This window comes from Lissotriton helveticus, chromosome 8, assembly GCF_964261635.1.
Source record: "Lissotriton helveticus chromosome 8, aLisHel1.1, whole genome shotgun sequence".
NCBI classification, from domain to species: Eukaryota; Metazoa; Chordata; class Amphibia; order Caudata; family Salamandridae; genus Lissotriton; species Lissotriton helveticus.
This window is the reverse complement of record NC_136069.1, coordinates 8,271,589-8,288,753: the sequence shown is the minus strand read 5'-3', so window position 1 is coordinate 8,288,753 and position 17,165 is coordinate 8,271,589. Positions and strand designations below refer to the sequence as shown.

The following is a 17,165-nucleotide window of genomic DNA, read 5'->3' as shown; positions in this document are numbered from 1 at the left end:
TCACTACTCTGCACTCACTACTCACTACTCTGCACTCACTACTCTGCTCTCACTACTCACTACTCTGCACTCACTACTCTGCACTTACTACTCACTACTCTGCACTCACTACTCACTACTCTGCACTCACTACTCTGCACTCACTACTCACTACTCTGCACTCACTACTCTGCACTCACTACTCTGCACTCACTACTCTGCACTCACTACTCACTACTCTGCACTCTGCACTCACTACTCTGCACTCACTACTCACTACTCTGCACTCACTACTCACTACTCACTACTCTGCACTCACTACTCACTACTCTGCACTCACTACTCTGCACTCACTACTCACTACTCTGCACTCACTACTCACTACTCTGCACTCACTACTCTGCGCACTCACTACTCTGCGCACTCACTACTCTGCACTCACACTCTGCACTCACACTCTGCACTCACTACTCTGTACTCACTACTCTGTACTCACTACTCTGCACTCACTACTCTGCACTCACTACTCTGCACTCACTACTCTGCACTCACTACTCTGCACTCACTACTCTGCACTCACTACTCTGCACTCACTACTCACTACTCTGCACTCACTACTCTGCACTCACTACTCACTACTCTGCACTCACTACTCTGCACTCACTACTCTGCGCACTCACTACTCTGCGCACTCACTACTCTGCACTCACACTCTGCACTCACACTCTGCACTCACTACTCTGTACTCACTACTCTGTACTCACTACTCTGCACTCACTACTCTGCACTCACTACTCTGCACTCACTACTCTGCACTCACTACTCTGCACTCACTACTCACTAATCTGCACTCACTACTCACTACTCTGCACTCACTACTCACTACTCTGCACTCTGCACTCACTACTCTGCACTCACTACTCTGCACTCTCCACTCACTACTCACTACTCACTACTCTGCACTCACTACTCACTACTCTGCACTCACTACTCACTACTCTGCACTCACTACTCTGTACTCACTACTCTGCACTCACTACTCAGCACTCTGCACTCACTACTCTGCACTCACTACTCACTAATCTGCACTCACTACTCACTACTCTGCACTCACTACTCACTACTCTGCACTCTGCACTCACTACTCTGCACTCACTACTCTGCACTCACTACTCTGCACTCACTACTCTGCACTCCCTACTCTGCATTCTGCACTCACTACTCTGCACTCACTACTCTGCACTCACTACTCTGCACTCACTACTCACTACTCTGCACTTACTACTCACTACTCTGCACTCACTACTCACTACTCTGCACTCACTACTCTGCTCTCACTACTCACTACTCTGCACTCACTACTCACTACTCTGCACTCACTACTCACTACTCTGCACTCACTACTCTGCACTCACTACTCTGCACTCACTACTCACTACTCTGCACTCACTACTCACTACTCTGCACTCACTACTCTGCACTCACTACTCTGCACTCACTACTCTGCACTCACTACTCACTACTCTGCACTCTGCACTCACTACTCTGCACTCACTACTCACTACTCACTACTCTGCACTCACTACTCACTACTCTGCACTCACTACTCTGCACTCACTACTCTGCACTCACTACTCACTACTCTGCACTCACTACTCACTACTCTGCACTCACTACTCTGCGCACTCACTACTCTGCGCACTCACTACTCTGCGCACTCACTACTCTGCGCACTCACTACTCTGCGCACTCACTACTCTGCACTCACACTCTGCACTCACTACTCTGCACTCACTACTCTGCACTCACTACTCTGCACTCACTACTCTGCACTCACTACTCTGCACACTCACTCTGCACTCACTACTCTGCACTCTGCACACTCACTACTCTGCACTCTGCACACTCACTCTGCACTGTGCACACCACTGATATCATGGACTCTTCCACCACACTTTCTAAAACTCTATAGTCCGAAGCATAATAGGCACAGAACCAAAAGAAGGGTAGACATTGCTTAAAATAATCTTCTTGTATTTATGAGAAGCAAAAGCGAGACTGTGAAATGTGCTGAATATCAGTTTGTTACGAATCAACAGAGTGGAGTTAGAGAACCAAGAAATAGTAATTTGGAATCCGGGGTAAAAGGAGTAGTAATCACAAGCTGAGCATCAACGGGCGCGAAACAGCGTGGTGGGCGCGCACGAGACGCAGCGTGAGTGTGCACATCAGCTGAAGATCGCCGGAGAAGATTCCGAGTCTGCCTGCTGCCCTGACTGACCCGCTGCAGAGGGAAAGAGCCCGGTGAGTGGGGGTAGAGGGGGGGCGGCAGAGAGGGAGTGGGCAGAGAGGGAGGGTGTGTGTGTGTGTGTGCGTGCGTGTGTCTGTCTGTGTCTGTGTGTGTCTGGTGTGTGCCTGCCTGCCTGCCTGCCTTTGTGTGTGCGCGTCCACAGACCCTGGTCGGCTCGTCCACCTCTCTGTAGTCCCTTGCTAGCTTACTAGGCGACAATAGTTCTCGTTGCCGAGACCTAAAAATGACTGTTGTCACTCATTTCTTGTGTTTTTTAAATCACTCACCCTACTGGTAACGATTTGTCCAGGGCAGCGGACCTAGCGCTGACTCGGCATCTCCAACCGAGCTCTTCTTGGCGCCATTTCGCCAAGCCCGGAGGCCACGCCCCTTCCAGAAGCCACGCCCCCCGCCGACTACTATTTCAGGCGCCGATTAAGGGCGCCTGGGTAAAGCATTTGCGCTGAGCTCTTGAGGCGGAAAGCCGAGAGCAGGGACATTTTTTAAAAATTACTGTTGTCACTCATTTCTTGTGTTTTTTAAATCACTCACCCTACTGGTAACGATTTGTCGAGGGCAGCGGACCTAGCGCTGACTCGGCATCTCCAACCAAGCACTTCTTGGTGCCATTTCGCCAAGCCCGGAGGCTACGCCCCTTCCAGAGGCCACGCCCCCCGCTGACTACTATTTCAAGCACCGATTAAGGACGCCTGGGTAAAGCATTTGCGCTGAGCTCTTGAGGCGGAAAGCCGAGAGCAGGGACATTTTTAAAAAATTACTGTTGTCACTCATTTCTTGTGTTTTTTAAATCACTCACCCTACTGGTAACGATTTGTCCAGGGCAGCGGACTTAGCGCTGACTCGGCATCTCCAACCAAGCACTTCTTGGCGCCATTTCGCCAAGCCCGGAGGCCACGCCCCTTCCAGAGGCCACGCCCCTTCCAGAGGCCACGCCCCCGGCCGCCTCCCAGCGATAGTATAAATCATGTGTATGTACCGGACGCGCAGCGGACGAGCACAGCGGGCGCGACGTTTGCGCGCCGGAGGTGCGCCTGAGGTAAGCCCGTCTGCGCCCGTCCGCGCCTGGCCGGGCCCAGGGCCCTTAAACGCTGGCGGAGTGATTTCCTACACACCCAACCTATTACGGTCCCTACGTCCTCCTGTTAAACACACCTGTGAAACTCTAACGAACTATAGAGACAATAGCATCGCATGTCGTGCGTGTAACTTCCTACTCGATACCCCGCAACTATGTAGCCAGCAACCCAGACCCAAAGACCACAAGACTACTCGCTCTTGGCTGTTTGGCAGTCTTAACTGCAGGTCTCTCTGCAAACACAAAAGGGAGCTTTTCAACCTTCTGTCCGACAACTCCCTTGACGCTCTCTTTCTTACCGAGACATGGCTACATGCTAGTTCTGGCCCAGACATCGCCGAAGCCCTACCGTCCAATTATGCCATCACTCCTCAGGACCGACCTTCCGGTAGCGGAGGCGGTATAGCAGTCATCTTTAGGAAAACACTGCAATGCCTTCTGGAGCCTATCCAGCTTCCTGCAAGTGAGGCTGCTCTTTTTAAGCTACAACTTCATCCTACCTTCGCTTTTACTGGCCTTCTGATTTACCGCCCGCCTGGCCCCACTCTACCTTGGGCCACACAACTAGCGGACTGGATTTCCTCGGTAAGGGTGAACTACAACCATCTATCCGTTCTTGGAGATCTAAACATTAATTTTGACGATCCTGCCAACAAACCAGGCACAAACTTAACGCAAGATCTCGCCGCCATGAATCTCTTACTATGGAACTCTGGTCCTACTCATATTAAGGGGCACCTTCTGGACCCCATTTTTTCCAGTCTCCCCCAGTTACAGTGCCAGCAGGCTCTGCCCTTAGACTGGTCAGACCATTTCCTAATAAAATTTCATCTGGGTAACCACCTAGCCGTAAGCCCCACCAGCGGGACCACTAAGTCCTTTAAAAGAAACTGGAAAAATCTGGACATCAAACACCTTATGTCCACTCTAAGCCTGACTACTCCAGAGGAAGCTTTAAACACCGGCGACATCGAATTGGCAGCTACCAATGTCAATAAATGGCTCTTAGATGCCTTAGACACCTGCCTGCCCCTAGCCCACAAAAAAACCACTTCCCACAAACCACCTGCCCCGTGGTATAACGAGCAGCTAAAAGCCTCTAAATCTAAATGTAAACGTTTAGAACGCCTGTGGAGGAAGGAGTACTCCCCAGCCGCCAATCTACGCTACAAAAGTGAGCTCAAGCTCTACCACAAAGCTTGCAAGAATGCAAGATCCATCTACGTTACTCAATCCATAACTGAAACTACTAATAAATCAAAAACTCTTTTTAATCTTGTAAAAGAGCTTGCAGGCGCAAACACTTCTCCCAAACCTCTTCTCCTTGACAGCCTGCAATGTGAGGAACTGGCAAAATACTTCACTTCCAAGATCGAGACCATTCAGCAAGACATAACTATACAACAGCAAGCCCAGTCTACAAATACGCAAAACCTCACATCCTATACAGATGTCACCCTGACCCAACCTCATCTGTCTCACATGCCTCTCAATTCGTTGCCCGAGATAGACGTCCAAGGTCTACAGGACATCCTAGGAAAGGTCAAATCCGGGTCGCCAGTCGACCCTCTCCCGATCTCCATTCCTAGACTCTTGGACACTCCTCTCCTTGCCGTGCTAAGCCAAACCCTAAACTTATCCCTTACCACGGCCACAGTCCCGTCATCTTGGAAACACGCCATGGTTTCCCCCCTCCTTAAGAAACCAACGGCTGACCCCAAGATCTTGGCTAATTTTCGTCCAATTTCCCTCCTGCCTGCACTCTCCAAAATTCTGGAAAAGCATGTCCATGAACATCTCTCCAAGTTTACTGAGACTAACAACATCTTGCACCCCTCCCAATCTGGCTTCCGCACAGGATCCTCGACGGAAACCACACTACTTGGAGTTGTGGAAAACCTCCGACATCTGGTCGACTCGGGCAACACTGCCGCGCTGATCCTTTTAGACCTCAGCGCGGCGTTTGACACCATCTCCCATCAAACACTGCTCGCGTCCCTTTCCAAGATAGGCATAAGAGGTAAGGCATTAGAATGGATAGCATCCTTTCTGGCGCTTAGGACATTCCAAGTCTCCTCCAGCAATGCGACATCTAAGGTCCATTTTTCCCCACACGGGGTTCCACAAGGATCAATATTAAGCCCCCTGCTTTTTAACCTCTATGCAGCCCCGTTGGCCCGGATTGCTGAAGCCGCAGGTCTCATCATGTACACATATGCTGACGACTCCCAAATAGTTTTCTCTCTGTCAAATGACAACCAAGATACTCCCTCACGCCTTCAGGCAGGCCTTAGGGACATCTCATCTTGGATGAACAAAAACATGCTCAAACTCAACTGCAGCAAAACCGAGGTTATGATAGTAGGCCCCGACCAGAACCTCTGGAATTCCAGACATTGGCCATCTGAAATGGGCCCGCTGCCAACACCATCACGCCAGGTCCGCAACTTGGGCTTTATCATTGACAGAGAATTGACCATGGAGCCCCAGGTGAACGCCCTCTCAGCCACCTGTTTCACAATCTTAAGATGGCTCAGAAAGATCATATGGATGCTCCCTGGTGACACTCAAAAGACGGTGATAAATGCATTAATTACCTCCCGCTTGGACTACGGGAATGTCCTTTATTTAGGAGCATCTCAGGCAATTACAAAACGTATCCAACTGGTCCAGAATGCGGCAGCTAGGCTGCTTTGCAAATGCAATAGGAGAGACCGCATGTCCAGCCACCTTATGGCACTCCACTGGCTCAAAATCGAAAATAGGGTCAAATTTAAGACACTCAGCCTCATGCACAGAATAAAGTGGGGCAAGGCTCCCAAATATCTCCAGACCCTGGTGCACACGTATATACCAGCCCGTTGCCTGAGATCTGCCACCCAAGGTCTCTTCTGCGTCCCTAAAACACGTCGGGCAAGGATGGGAGGTAGATCCTTCTCCCTCCTCGGCCCAAAACTCTGGAACTCCCTTCCCCAACCGCTCCGTCTCGAAAGCAGGTATTCGTACTTTCGTAAAGCCATTAAGACCTGGCTCTTTAACCAGTGACCTCACTTGTCCTCCCTTACTCAACCTACTCCTTTCCCTCGAGTTCATTATTATGCTTAGCGCCGGGAAGCCCTTTTTGGGTATCTGTCGCGCTCTATGAGCCCAAAAAAAAAAAAAAAGCCAATAACTACCCATTCATGCCCTGATCCATAGACAGCAGTTACCATAGTCTGATTAATGAACACACCCTGCTAAAATTGTTGTGGTGTTATGCATCAGTGCATAGGCACACACACAGAACTGCACCCTAAAGCCCACTCTCACTAGTCATATTAGTGACGCCTTGCCCAAACATGGCCATTTCCAGCACTCTCCCAGTGCCCTTTCCCACTTGAGCATGATACACCACAGTATACGTGGTGTCGTGCACATAATTACAATTGTATGCATCCGTTGAAGTGCACAAGTGTTCCACTTACAAAGAAGTGAGCCCCAGTATTACGTGCTGCATTAAATCCTATTAACACCAAGAACCAGTTCACCACGTGCATGACCAAAGTGGCCCTGTGGATAAAACCTAGTTGCCTTAAACTGAACTCCGATGAGACTGAAGTGTTGATCTTTGGGAAAAATGTCTTACCGTGAGACTCCACGTGGTGGCTCACAGACCTTGGACTCGCCCCCTCACCTTATTCAGTCAGGTGTTTAAGAGCGACTACTGATCCGTAAGGGTCTCAGGGCGCTGGGGGGTGGAGGGGGTCGCAGGTTCCAGTCCATCAAGGAGGGGGTCTGTCGAAGAGCCTTATTGCAAGCAAGAAACCTCGTTCTTATCATAGACAACGAAGTGGACATGACTGCCTGGGTCAATGCAGTGACCACGCCTGCTTCAGATAATCTTCAAGTGACCATCAGACAACACCAGGAAAACGATCACCCAAGCCCTCCTCACCAGCAGACTAGACTGAGAACACCCTGCACGCAGGAAACTAGTCCTCGCCCTCCTACGCCGAGCCACATCATAGGGAACTCCACTGGCTCCCGTTACACAAGTGCACCCACTTCAAACTCCTCTCCCACACCTACAGAGCACTCCACAGCACAGGCCCTGCCTACATGAACACCTGTATTCACTTCCACGAACTATCGAGAGACCTCCCTCTGCCAGTCTGTCACTAGGGCACATGCACGCATATACAAATGCAGGACAAGGGGGCCGCCCCTTCTTGTACCTGGCCTCTAAAGGCAGGAAAGACCGGTCGCTATATATCCGAGACGCCTCCTCTCATCTGGACTTTTGCAAGAATCTGAACACCGGCCTCTTTGAGTAAGCCTTACAGGACTGGCCTCACAAGCCTGCAACAGAGTACCTGGATACCCTCGTGGGTGGTTAGCGTGACGATGGCACCAGACCTCTGGCGATGGAGCGGCACCGGACCTCTGACGATGGAGCGGCACCGGACCTTTGACGATGGAGCGGCACCGGACCTTTGACGATGGAGCGGCACCGGACCTCTGGCGATGGAGCAGCGCAGGACCGCTGGCCATGGAGCGGCACAGGACCGCTGGTCAAGGAGCGGCACCAGACTTCTGGCGATGGAGCGGCACCAGACTTCTGGTGATGGAGCGGCACCAGACGTCTGGCGATGGAGCGGCACCAGACGTCTGGCGATGGAGCGGCACCAGACGTCTGGCGAAGGAGCAACACCAGACTTCTGGCGATGGAGCGGCGCCAGACTGCAGGCGATGGAGCGGCACCAGACGTCTGGCGATGGAGCGGCACCAGACGTCTGGCGAAGGAGCAACACCAGACTTCTGGCGATGGAGCGGCGCCAGACTGCAGGCGATAGAGCGGCGCCAGACCTCTGGCGACGGAGCGGCACCAGACCTCTGGCGACGGAGGGGCGCCGGACCTCTGGCGACGGAGGGGCGCCGGACCTCTGGCGACGGAGGGGCGCCGGACCTCTGGCGACGGAGGGGCGCCGGACCTCTGGCGACGGAGGGGCGCCGGACCTCTGGCGACGGAGGGGCGCCGGACCTCTGGCGACGGAGGGGCGCCGGACCTCTGGCGATGGAGGGGCGCCGGACCTCTGGCGACGGAGGGGCGCCGGACCTCTGGCGACGGAGGGGCGCCGGACCTCTGGCGACGGAGGGGCGCCGGACCTCTGGCGACGGAGGGGCGCCGGACCTCTGGCGACGGAGGGGCGCCGGACCTCTGGCGACGTAGGGGCGCCGGACCTCTGGCGACGGAGGGGCGCCGGACCTCTGGCGACGGAGGGGCGCCGGACCTCTGGCGACGGAGGGGCGCCGGACCTCTGGCGACGGAGGGGCGCCGGACCTCTGGCGACGGAGGGGCGCCGGACCTCTGGCGACGGAGGGGCGCCGGACCTCTGGCGACGGAGGGGCGCCGGACCTCTGGCGACGGAGGGGCGCCGGACCTCTGGCGACGGAGGGGCGCCGGACCTCTGGCGACGGAGGGGCGCCGGACCTCTGGCGACGGAGGGGCGCCGGACCTCTGGCGACGGAGGGGCGCCGGACCTCTGGCGACGGAGGGGCGCCGGACCTCTGGCGACGGAGGGGCGCCGGACCTCTGGCGACGGTGGGGCGCCGCACCTCTGGCGACGGAGGGGCGCCGGACCTCTGGCAGTGAGCCTCTGGCGACACACCTTCAGCTGATGCGCGTGCCTGCTACAGCTCCTCCCCTCTTCAAGCACGTGGAAAAGCAAGCTTCCTCTGAACAACAATACCTGGTAGACCGGCCTTGCACAGCAAATGTTACCAGCTGAGCCTTTGGTACACCTGTTCTCTTCTTCCCCCCCCCACTCCCCACCCACCCCCCCACCCCCTGCAAGGATACAACATTTGTGGACATTCTGCCACCTGTTCACAGTTGGGCCCTTTCTTTACCACCTCCAGCATGAGCCGCTGATCCTTGCAGTAGTGTCCTGCTCTGTGTTTTTGCTACATAACTCGGTGATCGCCCATTTAACTGAATTTGGACACATGTGTGCGTGACTGGCTCAGCACCCTGCATGTCTTCTATTCAATTTTTTTGTCTATGTTTTAAAACAATAATTTAATGTCTTTTTTTAACCCTGTATATTGATCGATTTTTGAGGCTAAGCTTGCTTGGTGGGCCTTTCTTTGTAATCAAATCGGGGTAGATGTTTTTGATACAGCACATTTTATCTTTTTAATTGTTCTTTTAACTTTTTTAATTCGGGATCTCACAAATCAAATGGCAATCACTTTTGGATGTTATTAATCTATTCAGTTCACCCCTTTGGTATTGTGTTGTAGTTGTATGGTTATTCAGCACCGTGAAACTCCACTGAAAACGCTGTCTAAACGTAACCAGAATAGTGATCCAAAATATGTCTTACTTTGTTAGCAGGTCACTAGAGGACCTTGCTCTGTTGTAGTTCTCACTTTGTCGACTCCCTGTTTTAGCTCTTCTCTATTCCGTGGTTGTTCTTAACCTCCTCTCCTGGCATCAAAAGTCTCTGGGTGTTAGTGCACTGCTCAAATAGTCACTCAGTCATTCAGTTTAAAAACACATCCTTGTTTGGCACTAGTACAGTGCATTTAGGGCCATACGTGCCTCGGTCTGGGGTACGGCACTACTATTCTCAGTAGATGGAATATGGAAGATGTAAGAAAATGTGATTTGCTTACTTGTGTGTCTTCATTTGGCGGCCTCGGTCTAACAGCTTCTTGTGTATCGCTCTTTTTGTTTTATTTAAAGGTCCACGCATGTTCCAGTGGGAGACGATCAAGTGACTCACATGGAACTGTCCCAGGAAACCGCAAGAATCTTCAACATAAGATACGGTGACTTCTTTCCAGTGCCAAAGGCAATACTGAGTAAGTCCTCGAGCACATTGCTGCATTGTAGATGAATTGTAATATATCCAATACCTCTGTCTCACCTGACAATCCAAACCTGTGCTTTGCAAAGAGCCTCTTTAAAATAGACCCGATGACAGCAGTTCAGTGATCACGAATGGCGCAGTTAGAGACTCTCGATTGGAGCAGCTCAATAATTGGTTTACTCCATCCTTTCAGAATTCAGCCATCCTACTCTCATACGCCTTCAAACATCGAACAACACATAACTGTGGATGGTCCTCAAACCTAGAGTAAAACATTGACAATAGCATTGTCTTTGTTCTTTTCAAAATGTGAATTATCACCCTATTTTAGTTATTAAGGCTATCACTTAACTCCAAAGCACGAACATCTGATACCCTCCTGAAAGAGATTACACACAAAAGTGTTGCAACTCGCTACTCATCTTCCATAAGGATAAAAAAGAATTAGAAGGACAACTTTCTGTCCTTTTTAAAACTAAATTCACATCCCACAAATAACTGTATTTAGGTTTAGGAGGCCTCCGTAACTTGATCCCCTTCATCACTCCAAACCAAAACATGCCTTCCTATGGAATATCCTTCAACTGGGTCATGGCCTGCTGCTGCCGCCAACCCATAACAATTAATAATCCTAATAGAAGACCCTTCTCAAACAAACTTGATAGATATTTAATACTGTGGGAGATGCGTCCATGGGATCCACATCTCTCGCCAAGCACCAACCAACCCATTTCCTCCAAACTCTAAAATATCTCTTCCTTGTCCCAGGTTCCCCTGATTCCTTGAGCAACTTTTGAGCCTGCTCTGAAAGAACTTTAAACTGCTTTGCTCCCCTGAAATCTTCCAAACCAGAAGGTTCCTCTACAACTAACAAATTAATCTCTCCACCTGGTCCTGTTAACATCTCCTCTGACAGTAATCAAATGTGGTTCTTCAACTACCAACTCCAGGAAACCTGGAAACCAAGGTTGTGCTGTCCAAAACGGAGTCATCTAAACAAGATTTCTGCCTCCTCGCCGTTAACAGCACCCTCTGGGTCATAGAAAACGGAGAAAAAGCATAACCCTGTAGATTCTTCCAAACCTGCTGAAAATAATCCAGGGCTTCCGCCTGAGGATCCGCTCTCCATCTGAAATACCGAGGCAACTGGAAAGTTAACCTCGAGGCCCCACTCTCATCTCAAACAAGGTGAGTGGCACACCACTCAGCTAACTGTAGAAGTACGGCCAGGATCTCGAATTGAGTCTTCCTCATCACGCGTAGACCTGACCTACTTTAATCCTAGAGCTGTGCGTCCTGAGAGGTTGATCTTCGGTCTCTTCTGGGTGGACTCGGACACTCCCTGCAGTGAACTTGGTAACTAGTTACCCCATATAGTACTTCCAACGGCTTAACAGGTCCCCAGTGGGGCTGATCTTCTCTCGCTTCTGGGTGGGTCCTTAACCCCTTCGATGCTCTCGTACACTCATGACGAGCTCAGCTCGCCATGAACTGCGGGTTTTTGCATTTTGCAGCACACCGCGGTAAATCCGCACCGCATTGATGCGGTTAAAATAGTCTTGGGTGGCTTAACTGTATCCCTGATGGGGTTTGTCCTCTGTCGCTCAGGGGTAGACCCTCTAATAATAATACTTCCAAAACAGTGCCCCACTAGAGCTGGTCCTCTGTCCCTTCTGGGTTGACTCCTGATAGAACACGCTCTGGAAAACCAAATTGATGAACCTCAATGATAGCCTCTACGTATGATGCAGTTCTCTCAGAGATACCAGGAGCCTCAATGCGAAACTACATCTATTCTATGCAGTGACAATTAGACGTACTGTACTTCCTTACTTGCTTCAACCCTCAAGTACCTCACCCAACGTCCCATATAGGCCAAACTTTTTAAAAAAACTCCCTTTTTGCCGTGTATGCTGAAAGGCACCCAAAACCCAATGAACGTTGAAATGTTTCACGATTTTGTACGGTTATTAGGCACTATATGCTTACTCAACCACTCGGAATGTGCGTTGAGAGAACAAGGAGTAGAACAGTGCTATACACATGCCAGTGCAATTAAATATATGCTCCTCCGTGCTTTCCCAGAGTGAGGTAATAGACCAGATAAGTCTCTTCACAGAGCTACATAAATGCAATGGCGTTTGGGTAGTTGCGGGGTGCTTATCTTGCACAATAATAGTAGCAGCGAGCAGGTGTGTTTTATGGGGTATTCAGCAGCAAGTGACCAGCAGGGTTGATAGTCAAACCGACCTTTCATGATCAACTGCCCTAGGCGCAGTGCTTAATTTGTGGCAGTGGAGACCACCAGCACTAATTTTGGGGATTTGTCACTTATTTCTTATCACCAGATATTGACCTAGATCAAGAGAGGGAAAACACACAAATGGGAAAGGAGGAAGATTCTATTGAGTATGGAGTAACCGTCACAAAGGGGGAAGGAATGGACTGGCGAGTGAGATAAAGAGGGGCGTGTATGGTAGTGGATTAATAAGATCCAACATTTAATAGCGTTGACCACAGGCTTCTGAGCTGATCTTTCAGCACCGGCACTCCTTCTTTTCCAAATTAACCGCTGCCTAGGTCTGACAAAGGCACATAAAGAGGACTGTGTGTATATGGGTGCAAAGGCACAGAAAGAGGACTCTGTATGAAAGCAAAGGTTGAGAAAGAGGACTGTGCGTATTGGTGCGAAGGAATAAAAATAGGACTGTGTGTACAGGTGGAAAGGGATAGAGACGACTGTGTATTGTTGCAAAGGGATAGAAAGAGGACTGGTTGTGTATGGGGCATAGGGATAGAAAGAGGACTTTTTGTGTATGGGGTATAGGGATAGAAAGAGGACTGTACGGGAGCAAAGGGATAGAGAGGACTATTTGTGTATTGCAAAGGGATAGAAAGAGGACGGGTTGTGTATGGGGCATGGGGATAAAAAGAGGACTGGTTCTGTATGGGGTATAGGGCTAGAAAGAGGACTTTATGGGTGCAAAAGGACTCTATGGTCCAAAGACATAGAAAGAGGACTGGTTGTGTACGGTTGCAAAGGGAAAGAAAGAGGGCTCTTTGTGTATGGGCCAGAGATAGAAAGAGGACTGTTTGTGTATATGGTTTGAAAGGCACAGAAAGAGGACTGTTTGTGTATATGGGTGGAAAGGCACAGAAAGAGGACTGGTTGTGTATGGTTGCAAAGGGATAGAAATAGGGCTCTTTGTGTATGGGGGAATGGGATAGAAAGAGGACTGTTTGTGTACATGTGCAAAGGGATAGAAAGAGGACAGTTTGTGTACATGTGCAAAGGGATAGAAAGAGGACAGTTTGTATGGGTGTAAAGGTATGCAACATGGACTGCTTGTGTATGGCCATGCTGGGAGAATAAGAGGACTGTTTGTGTATGATGCAAAAGGATAGAAAGAGGACTGTTTGTGTGTAATGCAAAGGGATAGTAAGAGGACTTTGTGTGTGATGCAAAGGGATAAAAAGAGGACTGTGTGTATGGTTCCAAAGGGATAGAAAGAGAACTGTCTGTATGGGTGCAAAGGCATGCAACGTGGACTGTTTCTGTGTGGCCGTGCAAGCATAAAATGAGGACTGTTTGTGTATCAATCAATCAATCACATCATTTGTAAAGCGCGCCACATATCCGTGAGGATCTCAAGGCGCTAAGGGGGTGGGGGGCCTGGGGGGGGTGGAGGGGTGCTGCTACTGCTTGAAGAGCCAGGTCTTCAGGAATCTTCTGAAGGTCAGTAGGTCTTGGGTCTGCCGTAGGCGGGTTGGGAGGGTTCCATGTCTTGGCGGCGAGGTGGGAGAATGATCTGCCGCCGGCGGTCACTTTTCGGATGCAGGGGACAGTGGCGAGGGCAAGGTCGGCGGAGCTGGCGGGTGGGGGTATAGAAGCTGAGTCAGCTGTTGAGGTATGCTTGTCCGAGATCGTCGAGTGTATGTGTGCGTGGGTGAGGAGCTTGAAGGTTATCCTCTTGTCGACAGGAAGCCAGTGTAGGTTTCTCAGGTGGGGCGTCATGTGGTTGCGGCAAGGGATGTCGAGGATCAGGCGTGCAGAGGTGTTATGGATGCCTTGGAGCCGTTTCAGGAGTTTGGCCGAGGCTCCTGCGTAGAGGGCGTTTCCATAGTCCAGTCTGCTGCTGATGAGGGCTTGAGTGACCATCCTTCTTGTTTCGGTGGGGATCCACTTGTAGATCCTGCGGAGCATGCAGAGGGTGTTAAAGCAGGAGGAGGAGACGGTGTTGACCTGTTTTGTCATGGAGAGGGTGGAGTTGAGGTTTCGTGCGTGGTCAGTGGGTGTTGGAGCTGTTCCTAGTGCTGTTGGCCACCATGAGTCGTCCCAGGCCGAGGGGGTGGATCCGAGGATGAGGACCTCCGTCTTGTCTGAGTTCAGCTTCAGTCGGCTGTTCTTCATCCAGTCGGCGACGGCCTTCATTCCTTCGTGCAGGTTGGTTTTGGCGGTCCGTGGTGAGGGATAGAATCAGCTGGGTGTGTCATCTTAGTAGGAGTTGATGTTGAGGTCGTGCAGTCGGGCGACGTGGGCGAGCGGTGCCATCTAGATGTTGAACAGCGTTGAGCTGAGGGATGAGCCCTGGGGTACGCCGCAGATGATCTTGGTGGCTTCGGTGCGGAAGGGGGGGAGGCGGACGCAAAGGGATAGAAATAGGACTGTGTGCATGGTGCAAAGGGATAGAAAGAGGACTGTGTGCATGGTGCAAAGGGATAGAAAGAGGACTGTTTGTGTTGTGCACATGCCAACAGACCTGATTCAGGTGGAAGACTCACAGTTTATTTAGGCAAAAATTGCTTTATTTTAGCTGCCTCTCACCTGAAATCGCCTTTACTCCAATAGAAGTTAGTGCAGAGAATATATCCCCCGCCCCCCCCCCACCCCCCCCCCCCCGGATGTGTTTTTTTTCCTCTCTTCTGAAAACCTCCCACTTTCCTGTTTTAAAATGTTGGCATGTATGTACAAAGGCACAGAAAGAGAGCAGTTTGTGTATTGGTGAGAAAGGAGGGTCATAGAAATAGGTGTGCGTGTGTTATTGAATGTGGATTCTCTTAAAGTCCTTCGCTATCTAGAAATATTGTCACTGTGTGCCCATAAGGAAGTGTAAGGTTGTTATACTGATGGTATGTGAAACTTGGATTTATAAAAAGGAAACAGGTATATATATTCTGTTCAGGGCAACTCAGTGTTATACTCACCAAATATAGTCCAGATTAAAATGTTGCTATTTTTTGTGCTCTATGTATAACGTATATTCGTTCACCAATGCCATTTTCATTTAGTTCTGTAAATAACTTTGAAAAATGCTTTAATTTACCCCCAGGTGCCACAAAAAAAGTGAAGTCTCTCCGAGATCCCACAGTCAAGATGTCCAAGTCCGACCCTCAGAAGCTTGCCACGGTGAACATCACCGACAGTCCAGAGGAGATCACGATTAAATTTCGAAAGGCAATGACCGACTGCACATCCGCTGTGACCTATGACCCTGAAAGGAGACCCGGAGTCTCCAACCTCGTCTCTATTCACGCTGCCGTGCTCAGACTGACCCCGGAGGAGGTTGTTGCCCAGAATGTAGGCCTTGAGACTGAGCACTACAAAAAAGTGGTGTCCGAGGCGGTCATCGAAACACTTTCCCCAATCCGGGACGAGATTGTGCGCCTAGAGGCAGACCCCGGATACCTGCGGAAGGTGCTCGACCATGGAGCAGACAAAGCCAAGGAGCTGGCAGGACCAGTGTATCAGGAAGTACGGAGGCTGGTTGGCTTCCGGTGACTTCCAAAGAGCATTCCATGTGTCCTCTGATGTCATTGTCTCCTTCACCTCTACAAGTGGTCCTACAGGACACCTGGAGAGGGGCTCTCCATCCGCCATGATGTGTCTGAAACTGATGTCTTGCTGTACAGAATATCCACGCTTACGGGGTCTTGCAGGCGGCTGTACCGGGGCAAACAACTGGGACCATGATTGTGCTAGAAAATGTTTCTGCACCTTATCTATAGTCCCTTTCGAGGCCAGAAGAGGAAGTCAATGTCTGCCAAGGGCACAATAATGTTTTCATTGACTGCTGCTACTATCAGTGGAAAAGGATCTTTTGGGTGCTAATCTCTCACCCTGCAGAACATTCTTACTTTTGAACACAATCAATGGTCTCACTGGCTTCAGTGCAAAGTTACTGTTTATATATTTTTGTTTGAAACACAGCCTTTCTGCACAAACCACTAAAATCTCCCTCTATGGACACTCGGGGGTGCGAGGGGGGGCAGTGCTAGTGCTGTGCAACCCTGAGTCCACTGACTGACCTACTCCTGGTTACTCAGCAGCCCCCTGCTGAAGACTGAAAGGATACCTGTTTGAGGAAAGATGGCACTTTGTACTGTTGGACGAGCACTTTGCACTGCTCCACCCTTCAGTGGTTTTAGATCTGAGATGACTGTGTTTCTTCTCAACACTTTATAGAGAAGTTACTTCTTCCCCAGCAAATTAAGTGTTAAAAGGTGTAATCATTTCTTAAATTAACTGGCAAAGATGGTTTGCTGCAAACACTTTGAAGAATTAATAATGATTGTCTTTCAGAAATATTTGTACCATACTTGGACTGTTTGAGTAAGAGTGAAAGAGGAACATCTGGACTGGCTGTATGTGTTGTACCATTATCCTCTGCAGTGTGAGTTGGATGTATCGGTCAGTTTGAACTGCTGTGTATACAAGGAAAGTTTGTACTGTGGCTGCCTGCGTTCACTGCTGCACCATGAAGCTTGATGTTCTGCGGCCCTCACTAATGTGGAAAGCTTTCACTGGTTCCCTCCAAAGCCGACCTACTCTGTGCATGCTGACAGTCAGCACCACTGCTACCTGCTCTGTGCATGCTGACAGTTTGCTCTGTGCATGCTGCCTGTGTGCAGCGCCGTTAGCTGCTCTGTGAACGCTGACAGTCTGCGG

At 50.5% G+C, this 17,165-nt stretch overlaps 1 protein-coding gene across 1 annotated transcript in view; it reads left to right on the top strand.

Moving 5' to 3' along the window:
* The window catches only part of LOC144772211 (tryptophan--tRNA ligase, mitochondrial-like), a 93,903-nt gene extending 77,101 nt beyond the window's left edge, over positions 1-16,802 (top strand). The window contains exons 5-6 of the mRNA XM_078656355.1: positions 10,093-10,211; positions 15,550-16,802. Coding sequence (XP_078512481.1) covers positions 10,093-10,211; positions 15,550-15,998 — 568 coding nt within the window. The 3' untranslated portion in view covers positions 15,999-16,802. The remainder of the gene's footprint in view (positions 1-10,092; positions 10,212-15,549) is intronic.
* The last annotated feature ends 363 nt before the right edge of the window (positions 16,803-17,165 follow it).